The sequence below is a fragment of the Schistocerca nitens genome, chromosome 3 (assembly GCF_023898315.1).
Source record: "Schistocerca nitens isolate TAMUIC-IGC-003100 chromosome 3, iqSchNite1.1, whole genome shotgun sequence".
In the NCBI taxonomy this organism is placed as follows: Eukaryota; Metazoa; Arthropoda; class Insecta; order Orthoptera; family Acrididae; genus Schistocerca; species Schistocerca nitens.
Genome location: NC_064616.1, coordinates 633072477 through 633085305, shown reverse-complemented (window position 1 = coordinate 633085305; position 12829 = coordinate 633072477). Strand labels below are relative to the sequence as shown.

The 12829-nt window shown below is 39.7% G+C and overlaps 1 protein-coding gene across 1 annotated transcript in view; it reads left to right on the top strand.

Annotated features, from left to right (window-relative positions):
* The window catches only part of LOC126248580 (neogenin), a 250431-nt gene that overhangs the window by 216728 nt on the left and 20874 nt on the right, over positions 1-12829 (top strand). Inside the window, exons 22-23 of the mRNA XM_049949687.1 lie at positions 1057-1135; positions 1224-1375. Coding sequence (XP_049805644.1) covers positions 1057-1135; positions 1224-1375 — 231 coding nt within the window. The remainder of the gene's footprint in view (positions 1-1056; positions 1136-1223; positions 1376-12829) is intronic.

Below are 12829 nucleotides of genomic sequence, written 5' to 3'. Positions count from 1 at the left end.
TACTGTTTCAAGTTTTCTATGGAACATCTGATATGCAGCAGGCATAAATTTTATAAGGGACATAATATCAATGCAAGCTTCCAATCGCTGTGCTTTGTAAACATTAGAACCACTCACCATTTTTGTGTGATTCCTTATCCTTCTCATCAGAAGACACTGCGCATATATGTGCTGTCTTTCTGGTCATGGCATTCTTGAAGAGAGCAGTAGCAATACTATAGTGATGTAATTCCCAGAACTAAAGAAAACCCACATTGTTGCATGTCATTGAACTGAAATAGCATGTATGTAGCCTTTCATTTAAATAGCATCAAATACCATACAAATACTGGAATTTTTAATAAATGGACACAGAAATAAGCTGAAATTTTGTCACACTCAAGTTTCCTTAAAACACCGCAAAATAATATTGACTCAAAATGTTGTTTGATGTGGTTTTGTGCAGCACTAACATGATAACAAAATACTCAACCTTTGAGCTACTTTGTTTTTCTAAGTTATTGGTGTTTTGTCATTGTGTCTGAATTGAAGGAAACCAGTGTATATTAAAGTCATTAACTTTGAATGCTAGATATTTCTCATACTAACTGAAGCAGACATGTATATTCTGTAAAATAACAGAACAGACAGCGGGACCAAGTCCTCTGGTGCCAAAGGTATGTAGTAATTTCTGCAGGCCTGACAACCACTGTCACTCACTACTGAAACCATTTCTTTTTTCTGTGTAATGAAAGCCATCTCTATAAATAGCATATAAGTTATATAAGTGCTTCAGGTATAGGTCGTAATATACTTTGAAAAGTGGCAAAAGTATTGGGTTTCTGATTTTGTGCAGGGACGTTTCTGAGGGTTGTTAGTTTAAGGATTCAGTTTCTTTTCTTTCTTTAAGAAGCAAATCCTGTCTTATTTCTTTGTTGCAATTAATTCCTTTGCTCATGCAAATTTTCTTGGATAGGTTTTTTTTGTTAAGTTTTCTCAATATTTGTTAGTATAAACTGCTGTCTCACAATGTATTTTTGAAAAATTGATGATTGTTTTATGTACCTGGTTTTGCAGCAACACAGTCTCCGGAAAATCCGTATTCTTTGCAGAGCAACTATGAACCATCAACTTCACACCAGCAGGGTCCATACAGGTTGGTTACATTACTGTCATATTTTGAATCCAGTGTTTCCCTGTCAGTACAGTACATATTAATAAAGAGCTGTTGTATGATATTACAGTGCGGGATTGCAGCAATCAGCAGCCAGCACCCAGGAGCCTGGTGGCTCAGGTACAATGGGGAAAAGGCTTCAGGGTCATCCACTGAAAAGCTTTAGTGTTCCTGCTCCCCCTCCACAATCTGCACCATCAACGCCTCAGCAGAAACATATTAGTAAGATTTGTTTGATTACTGTAAATTATATTGTTTATTGAATAGTTAAGTTACTCTTATTTAACAAATTGCTGATGGAAGAGTCTGCACATATACTGATGAGGTGTGTGTGTGTGTGTGTGTGTGTGTGTGTGTGTGTGTGTGTGAAGGGGGAGGGGGGGGGACATGCGGACATGCACTCATGCTCTTTTTTGCGTTCGTTAGTATCTTTTGGTGAAGCCCATGTTTGGTGATGCAGTCTGAAATTGCATTATATGCTACTGACTAGATTCAGAAACGTTTGTGTAAGGAAAAATAGTCCATGATTTGACACAGTTAAGTCAACATATTATTTCTTTTATTCATGTCTTATAATGCTGTGTTTTAAAATAGTCAATTCTCTGGATAAACTCGAAGTGGCCCTTTTCCATACTGCCAAAAAGGTACTTGAAATGATAATATTTCATCTATGAAACTAATTCTGTAAAGACCTGAAAAATATTATTGAATCCTGTGCCAGACAAAAAAATTCAGGCTGTCTTAACAAAGCATTTTAGAGGAAGAAATACATAAATTACTCATAATGGTATGTTTGATTGCTATTTTTTTAAGTATGTCCTTATAATAATAGTCTCATCATTATGTTTGTTTGTCCATCTTAAGATAAAGATAGGGGGTGGGGAAATACAGACAAGTGCAACTAAAAGCTGTAACGCTGAAAGACATCTTTAGCTTTCTATGCTGTAGACTGAAAAAAAGTCCCTGTAATACAGTGGAAGACAGTGTTTTCTCACTGAGAATATTGTATTAAATGCCAAAGTATTCTGAATAATTGCAGAGACTACCTGTGCCTTAGTGGAATGTCAAGTATCATTCTGTGTTCAGTAACAGGTTAGTAGCCCTGTGGAAGTTGCAAGGCAGGCCATCTGGTCAGCATTTCTGGTGTGTAACTGTTGTATGATTGAGGAAATCAGCAAGAGATTTTGGAAACCATTTGTGGGTTCCACTAGCCATTCCATTAAATCAACTGATGTGTGAGAAACCATTGGGATGGTTCTCAAGGAGAGATAACAGGTGCATTATTAGTGCTGTAGTAACAAATGGGAGCCTCCTGACCAGTAAGAAGAATATTGTACAGTAAAGAACACTCTTGGGGGGGGGGGGGGGGGATTTACACGACACACTACGAAAGAATCAGTATATGTGAGGTATATGTACATACAAACAAATGATCACAGTTTCAGAAAAATTAGATGATGTATTCAAGAGAAAGAACTTCACAAATTGAGCAAGTCAATAACGCATTGGTCCACCTCTAAGGGATATCATGCCAATTGGATGGAATTTGGTTGGAAGGGCCCTGCACGTAATGCTCCAAACATTCCCAATTGGAAGAGATCTGATGACCTTGCTGGTCAAGGCAGAGTTTGGCAAGCATGAAGACAAACTGTAGAAACTCCTGGCGTGTGCAAGTGTGCATTATCCTGATGAAATGTATGTCCAGGTTGGCTTGTCATGAAGGGCATCAAAACAGAGCATAGAATATTGTCAATGTACTGCTGTGCTGCAAGGGTGCCATGGACGACAACCAAAGGGGCCTTCTATGAAATGAAATGGCACACCAAATCATCATCATTGGTTGTCATACCATAGGTGGGTGACTACCAGATTCGTATCCCGCCGCAGTCTGAGGAATCTCCAGACGCACCTTTGTTGGTCATCAGGGTTCAATTCAAGGGGGGATTTTTACTGCAGACAATTGTACTCCAGCAGGGTGTATACGACCCGGGACAACCAGGAGATCCGGGAAAAACCCGGGAATTTTTTCATCCAGGAGAAAACCGGGATAAACTCGGGAATGTTTCGGAATTCTGAAAATTTTTCATTGTTTTAGTTTTCAGTTAAATTTTTGTGATTTTGACGGGTAAGAACCAATACTCTAACAAAGGATATTACTGTATCCCACTTCTGCAGAATAATAATGCAGCAACAAAACATGAACGAGAGAAAAAAAAACGAAAATAAAACTTAAGTCTCAAAAGGAATACGCCATATACAACAAAAAAACACAGTGCTCATACAAGCGTTTGCCAAGAGCAAAGTGTGTCAAAGGCTTTGGGAAGACTATGCAATGCTTCCCAACAACAAATTGTCTCCGATGAGCGTGACGTCATAACTGTCTACTTTAGATTCATTTGAGCAGTTGCAGGCGAGCTCTTGTGAATGTGCAGTTGAGTCGCGTATGAGAAGTACCTTCTCCCGCTTCTGGCTACAGACGTGTGGTTGGGCTCCACTATCTAATATTGCCCCGGTTCAGAAATATCGTAGATCCGGGGCTGATCCACAGAGAAGTCTGAGTTGTAGTGGGGAGTCTCCACGTGACCCGTGTTTAAGTTTAGTGATTTTGCTGTTTCCTCTTCATTTATTGCTCTTACATTAAATGAAAACAAAATGGATATCTATGGCTGTGAGCTATCAAATGGATTAAAGTACGTTCGCATAATTACGGAAGGCTAAAATTAGTTTCAGGTTTTATCTCCACCTTTCTGACAGTCAAGCATTAATCGCCTTGCAGAACAATGAAGTTACTTTTTTCTGTTTGCTAAAGAAATTTGGCTTTTATTAATCTTCTCTGCTGGGGTAGCCAATTTATTTGAAACGAAGTGTTTAATTCCCTACTGTGGGCTAGTTTCAACTGTTCGCTGCATTTCAAAACTGCATGTTTTCATCTTCTACCACGTATGGCATTATGCTATAATAAAGAACTGCACATAAGATAATATAGTACTAGTACTCAAGAAAATTTACATCCGAATCTGGACGTACGAATGTGCACTTTAAGCCGTATTACGCATTGTAGTATGGTTCACGAAATTCCAATGTTCTTGGAGTATCCTGTGATGTCTTGTTTCTTTTATGACATAGTGTAAGATCTTTTAATGTTTTACACCTACGAACATACGGGCTTCCTGCATCATAGCTGCGCAAGCGGTGACGCCTGTTTCTGGCGCTCTCTGGCAACTACTGAAACGAACCTGTTTCTAACAGGTCACGGGAAAATATTGTGAATGGTTGTTTGAAAAACATTACTTTCAAAGTAAATTTCCTTTTATGCAAGATGAATTATGTGCGAGAATATACGATGAATTTCTTAAATCATGGAGCATTTTACTCTCATTTAAAAATCAAGTCTTTGAGGATGTACATTTAGGAAAATTTTGAGCTCAGAAAATCAGACATTTATGTCTTTATTAAAAAAATTTACAGAAATCAGACATTTATGTCTTTATTAAAAAATTTACTGACACATTTGTGTGATGTACCTTAAAGTGTAACACGCGCAAAAAAAATCAACATTATATGTGAAAGCGTAGCTTCTCTTGCAGCTTATTAAACTTCGAGACCAATATTGTATGTGAAAGCTTTTCTTTTCTTGTAGTAACGCTGTTTATGTTAATTTAAACCATTAACTTTTCCTATTTGTGTGTACGCACTACTTAACAGTGATATTGCTATTGGCTGACATCATCACGTATCCTACGCTAGAAGATCTGCTGTGATCAGCTGGCAAGATCACTTGACGAGCTATGACTGACTACAAAAGCGCATTGTAATCTTGATTTCAATGCTTCGGAAAGTAACATGCGGCGTTTGGTGGAATTTAAATTTACACTTTCTTAATATGAAAATATGCAGCGTACATGATGCTGCACATCAAAGATCTTTCCAAAACATGTTTTTCTTTTACTGAGTTTGGTTTTCTAAAGGTCCAGGAAGTTCTACGCTGGTGTATAAAGCCATAACCTTTCAAAGGATTTATAAGTTTTACAGTTCCGAGGAAAAGTATACTGTCACTTAACACGGAAAAAGTGTATTTTCACCCAGGAGAAAGTGTAATTTTAACCGGGAAATCCAGGAAAAATCCGGGAATTTTTTTTCTTGTCCGCATATGCACCCTGTCCAGTCAATGAGCTTCCAGGCTGAATATGACCAACACCACTGCAAACGGGGTTGTTGGTGTACAGAGATCAATGGTAGTCAGTACAAAGAGTGCCATGGGCTCAGCCACCTTTCTGTTGTGAGTCACCTATGAGTAGTCCTTGTGATCACTGAACCACCAGTTGCACATCAACTCGATGATAATGATGAACCCTGGGCTCTGAGTGCCTCTCCGGTGATTGCTTGAACCTCACGTTCTGTCGTCTCTCTAGGTCAACCACTTTCTTATCGATGCTGTGTTTGACCATGATTCACCCATTCCTGCCAACATTGTCGAATAATGGTATTGCTCATATTCAAATGTTGAGTGATTTGTCAATTACTCCAACCAATTTTTTTGAGCCCAAATACACTTCCTGTCTCAAATACTGACATCTGTGTATATTGTTCACGTGCCTGTCTGTGAGGCATAGCTACCGTCCATGTGAGTGCACAGAATGAAATTTGCAAAGACTTTACATCGTGGTATCGACATGTCACCTGTTTACTATTTTTGCCACCAGTACAATGAAATTGTGCTGCAGCATTACACATTCATCCATTGGCCGCTAAATGATTACAATTTTGCATTTTCCATTGAATATCAGTTTGTGACAACTTTGCATAACTCCTTTGTGGTGCATCGAGTATATTCATAGTCTTCACGTATACCTCTGAATTGATGGTTTACCCTCTTGACATCACATCCATGAGAATGACGCCATCCCAATCCCAGAATACTGTCACCATGGCTTTTCCGGCAGAGGACGTTACCTTGAATTTATTGTTTTGTGGTGTATGAGGATGATTCCACTCAATGGACTGCCTTTTTGTTACCGGCACAAAGTGATGCACCCAGCTTTCGTCTCCCATATTGATCCATGACAGAAAAGCCTCTCCATCGCTCCAACAATTCAGATGAAATGGACTTTCTTTGAATCTTGTGGTCCACTGAACCCATCATGAGCAACTCTTTGAATATCTGAGAGTCTTGATCACTGCAGTCGCACTTCCAATTCTGACTGACAACTGTGGAGCCAATTGTCAAGTTGTGATGCACCGGTCAGCATGAATAATGGCATCCGCTTGATTCAGCATGTCTGGAGCAGTGGCTGTGACCGGATGTCCTGAGCGTGGCTGATCGTGGAGCTCTGTTTCTGCATTTCCTGAGGTTGTAACTTTCTTCACCCATCGCCCAACTGTACTCCCATCAACAGCAACGTTGCCATGCACTGCACACGAATGTTTATGGATGTTCATCGCGGTTTCCTATTATGCACACAAGAATTCAATAACAGCACACGGCTTGTGACATGAGCTGTATTTAGATGCCATTTTGATGCTGTACTATGGCTCTGCCATCTGCCAGAATGGTTCGAAACTTCACCGGCACACGGAAAAAACATCAAATGTGAAGCACCAACAAAGATGTTTGTTTATTCTCAGGTAGGAATTCTTACAGGCATTAAAAGCAGTTGAAGTCTGGAAGATCAGAGCTGCAGATTGACAAAACTGTACCAACAAGCACACACAAGAAAGTTTTCTCTGAATGGTTGTTTGCCATTGAAGATGTTGTTATCCCACTGTCGTCAGTGAGATGAGTTCCAATTGTCAGTCAAGATGCTCAGCTGAACTGTGAATGTTTTGTCGACTGCAAAGACTTACTCAGGCTTTCAAGGAAAATCTACATACCAGTTATGATCATAAACGTTACAGGTGGTAACATGGAACTTTTGATCAATAATTGCCACAAGAAGCTGCAAATCATCCCTGAAGGTATGTTCATAGGAACAACTGAACCAATCCGAGATGTACAGCTCACTTCCATTGACCGAGAATTGTGCTATGCTACCACTGCAGGCAATGCAGTGGAGGAAGTTACTATTGAATTGCAAGTAAGATGTGGCATGACTAAGGAACAATGTTGGCGAGTGTAAGCTGTTCTACAACAGTTATCAGGTGCTTTCAAATCCACACTAGGGAAAAGACAAACCAAGCAGCCATAAGTAAAACACCATATCAACACTAGGGATCATTCACCAATTATTCAGCGCGTATACACGGTATAATCAGCAGAACAACATAGAATTTGGAAGGAAGTGGAGGAAATGCTGCAGTATGATGACATTGAACCTTCAGTGTGTCCTCGGTACTGCCCTCTGGTTTTTGTTATGAAGAAGGATGGTATGCAATGTTTTTGCATCAGCTACTGTCAACTGAACAGAATCACTTAAAAAGATATATACCCATTGCCATGTATTGATGATACCCTAGAATGCTTGAAAGGAGTAAAGTATTTGTGAACTGGCAAATTGAGGTTGACGAGGCTGATGGGGAAAAGACTACCTTCATACCTTGTGACGGCCTCTATGAGCTGAAGTCTGTGCTGTTTGGCCTGTGTAATACACCATCCACTTTCAGATGTATGATGGACAATCTGCTTTGACACCTTAAATGGATGATGAGTCTTGGCTGCATAGATGAAAATCATTTTTATGGCATTTGGAGAACATCTAAGCTGCCTGATGACCATGTTGAACTTTTTTCAGATTGCAGGACCCACCTGAGTCCAAAAAAGTGCCTTTTCATTGCCCAAGAAATGAAAATCTTGTGGCACCTAGTTAATAGTGATGGAGTCCATCCTTGTCCAGAGAAAATAAGAGTAGCTACAGATTTTCAAGTGCCTCAACACATTCATGATGTGAGAAGTTTTTCTTGGAATGTACTCGTACAACCAGTGATTCATAAAAGACTTCTGCACCAAAGCACACCCCTTGTAAGAAACACCGCAGGGAGACACCAAATTTTTTTTTCTGGAACAAGGCACAAGAAAGCTCTTTCCCTGTCATTAAGGAGGTGATATCATCTTCTCCAGTCCTAGTATGTGTGAAGAGAATTCCGAGCAGCACTTCACATGAATGCTAGCCATTACAGGATAGGGGCATTTCTATTACAAATTTAGGAAGGTCCTGGAAAGATAATAATAAAATTTATTTGACAGATCATTCACTGTTGTGCTGGACCACCTTTCTGTATGCTGGGCGACTGACCTGGAGGATCTGATGGGTCGACTGGCAAGATGGGCACTGGGGCTTCAAGAATACGCTGTCACAGTGGTATACAAAAGTGAACACAAAAACAAACATACCACTGCCTTTCAAAGAATCCTCTGATGCAACACAGCAACATGGATGAAATATCAATCATCACTTCATTAAATGATATTGCTGCTAAACAGAGGGAAGATTCGACACTGCTGAACAACATAGACATCTTAAAGTAGGAGGAACAGACCAAAGGAGTCTCCCAATTAATCAATGGAACTTTATGTAATAAGAACTGTGATCCAATAGAGTGGAAATGATAGCTCATCATCCCACGTTATCTACAGTCAGCTATCCTAAAGTATTTCCATGATGCTCTAAGCAGAATCAGGTGCAGGTATCACTGACATATCTATACCTATCAATTACGCACTGTGTGACCCACCATAAGGAATGCCAACAGTGGAAGCATGTGCCAGAACTACCTCTGGGGCATCTTGTACCAATCCTGCCTACAGCAGCACCATTTCTCCAAATTGGAATTGATCTCATGTGGAGGTTTCCGAAGTCGACAAACGAGAATCAATGGATTTCTACTCTATCTCACCCAAAATGCTGTCACAGAGTTGTTCTGACTGTTGAAGCTCCAGAGATTACAAAATTTCTGTGTAGAAGATATCATTTTGAAGCACAGAGCACCCTGTCTGATAATTTCTGATCGTGAAAAAGTTATCCAGTCGACACTAGTTTCAGAGATAATTTCATATTGTGACATTACTCATAGGATGACTGCTGCCTATCAGCCACAGACAAATGGCCTCACAGAATGCTGTAATAAGACTTCCCTTTTTAACAAATCTTCGGAGACTCAAATATCATTTCCTGAAGTAGGGGTTTTCCTTAAATGGGTGTTTTGCCAGAGTACATGGAAGTAGTGACCCAGAATCATAATTTAAGCATATTTAGGTGATATAAGTGATATTTAATTACAAAATTACTGATATCCTGTGCTACAAATTTAAACAAAGTGAATATATAATTATTAAATTTTTTACAGAACACATTATTTCTTTTTTTATATCAAGAAGTCTTGTTTTGTCCTTCTGGTGTATTGTAGTGAAATAAGTTGTCACTCCAGTTGATAGATTCAAGTTAGAATGGATTACTCTTCATTAAAAGAGGAAAAGAAATTCCTAACAGTATCAATTCCTTGCACATCAGTAGCAAAACTTGATGCAGCACACTCACTTTCTTCTTTTTCTTTGTCAATGGCACTACCAGCTTCTGCCTGTATTACTTCATAAGTATCTCACTTGCATCACTCTCAGGTATATAAATTATGATGCCAGCCTCACAACAAACAGTGTCCTGGAATGTTGCATTTTCTGAAACATCAGTTTTCTACTGCATTCTTCTTTCAGAACAATGTCTTCTTCAACAGTAACTGATTTACCACAACCAGCCTTTGTGCAACAATTCTACATGGTCTGTTGTATTACAGAATTCCAAGCAGCAACAATCATTCATAGCCTGACCACTGCTGAGTCTCATTGGTTTCTTCATCTCAAAGAATGAAATTGTTTTCTACACAATTTCTACTCTGTATTTGGTTTTAACAGAGTGTATTATGCCCAGGTCCAGAGGCTGCAGATGACTTGTGCTGTTCAGGGGAAGGAACACAACATTTATCTTCTTCATAAATTGTGTTTCTTGGGATGTACAGGGCATAGGTCAATAATAAGTACAAATTCCCTTTCTGCTGTACCCATCTTGGCGTCTAAATGACTCAAAAAGTCATAAATATTTCTGACATCATCAAGGACTGCTGATGTACTCATAAGTACAAAGTAACTTTTTTAATGTTGGAAGCATGTAGGAATTACGAGGGGGTACCCAAAAGTAATGGGAATATTGGGGTGTGGTGGGGAGGGAGAATGGGGGAACCAATTGTTCAGCCTGGTGTCTGTCACGGTCACGCCGCCTGAGTCAGTGTGTGAAGTTGTGTCGCTGTGAGTGCATCGGTTTGCCCGTGAGAGTTTTTTTTTAGTAAAACAACTTTTTCCATTACGGTGAAAACGTGATGGCAGATTGTCGTGAGCAACGCATGGCTGTGAAATTTTGTTTCCTGTTGGGGAAATAGGCCGTGAAAACTATTGTAATGCTTAAGACTGCTTATGGGGATGCTGCCCTAAGTAAAACTAGAGTCTTTGAGTGGTTTTCACATTTTAAAAATGGAGAAATGTCAATTGATGTCCAACCCCATTCAGGATGCCCCTCAACGTCAAGAAGTGATGAAAACGTTAACAAAAGCAATGCCCTCATTTGTGAAGACCATCGCCAAACCGTTGATCAACTCTGTGAGATGTCTGGAATATCGTGGAGTTCAATTCAGAGGATTTTATCCAAAGATTTGCACATGAGAAGAGTTGCAGCCAAATTTGTCCCTCACCTTCTCGCAGATGAGCAACAGGCGCGTCGACTTCAGGCATGTTTTGAGCTTCAAAATCAGCTCAAATAGAACTCTGAATTTTTTCTAAAGTGATTACTGGTGATGAATTGTGGTGCTATGGATACGACCCTGAAACAAAGCAGCAATGAAGCCAGTGGAAGATAAGTGGTTCTCCTCGTCCCAAAAAAGCTCGCCAAGTGAAGTCAAACATCAAGACAATGCTCATTTGTTTCTTCGATTGCAGAGGTGTTGTGCATGCGGAGTTCATTCACCTGGGCCAAACTGACAACCAGGAATTCTACTTGGAGGTTTTGAAAAGCCTGAGGGAGAGTAACTGTAAGTAAAGGGCAGATCGTTGGCACACAGGTGACTGGTTCTTCCATTAGACAATGCGCTGGCCCACACTGCTCTCTCCGTAAAGCAGTTTTTGACCGAAAACAGCATGACACTGATTGTCGTCATCGTCATCCCCCCCCCCTCCTACTCACCGGATCTAGCCCCCTGTGATTCCCCCCCCCCCTCCCAGACTCCAAAGGGATATGAAAGGAAACCTGTGGAGGAGGTAAAACAAAAATAGCTGGAAGGCATAAAGAACATCCCGGTAAGTGAATTTAAAAATTGTTTTGAACAATGGAAGGATTGTTTGAAGAAGTGTGTTGTTGTTAATGGAGAATACTTTGCGGGCAATCAAAATTTGGTGTAAAAATATTGAGAAACAAAGAGGTTATGACGAAATTTTTTGTCCCCCCTCGTAATAGTGGAGACAAATTTTCATTTCCATCACTGTTTATGTACGATAGCATCATAATTCTTTCTATACCTTTTTTACCCCATGACATTTTTCTCCCATAACTGAATTTGATTTTGTGGGAAGTAAATTATAAAAGACACCAGTTTCATCACCTCCTAACTCTGTATCAATTGTGGGAATGTTATGTTCTTCCAGTAGTTCACACGTTCTGCGACCAGAGCCTCATCATCTCCACTTACACTTTGAAATGACAGATTATGATGTTTTATTAAAATGATTCAACCAGCTGTTCAATGCACTGAAATTTTCAGTGCCGATCTTCTGGGCAGGTTCACAAGCCTTCTCTTGCATTACGTCTCCACATATAGGATTGCTTCCAATTCTCAGTCCTTGAAATTACTTTAGAAGAATTTTTTCCACATCACTGAATGTAGACACACGAGTGTCGTTCCTTTTTGTATCCACAGAAATTGTTAGCTTCAGCATTCAAGAATGGTTCCTTATTTTTGAATGTACTGCACTTGAAGACAGTGCTAAATTGTATTTCTTTGCCGTGTTCAAAGATTTATGTTAAGATTATACTTGACATTGTGGATGATCATCAGCTCTTGCTAAATTGTAAGCTTTCTACATTTGCATGCCATAACTCCACAAAAGTTAAATTGCTAACTTCGACACTTCAGTAACCACACACCTACACTTTTTGCACTGAGTGACTGTGATGCCGGATCACATGACCTAAGTCATTTGGAAATTGATTTCTTTCAGTGCATCTGCCAGTGTTGCTACAAGGGAAGTCCAGTTATTGACTGCAATCTTGCTACCTGTAGACTGGTCCTAAGTTGATGTCTATCAGTGAGACTGGGATACAATACTGACTGTTGTGACATTTGCATACCACACAGTGAAACAAGACACTACAGGCTTCACACTGTTCTTTCTCCTTTATGGTTATGAGGCCAAAATGACAATAGGTACACTGTTTCTTTTTCAACCAGGTGATACTCAGGATTGAAGAAGCAAAGCAGCTGACTTGCATATAGACCTTGAACATCCAGGAGAAATATGAGAACACAATAATGCCAAGCTCAGGCCAGGCCAGTGAGATACGGTCTGGAAGTCCTGATATTGATTTTTATGTCTTTACAGAAACTAGGACTATTGGAAAAGTTACTGAAGCGTTATTTTGGACTGTATCATGTTCTTGATCACTCCGTCAGACATTGTGTATGAAGTCAAGAATTATGACCTTT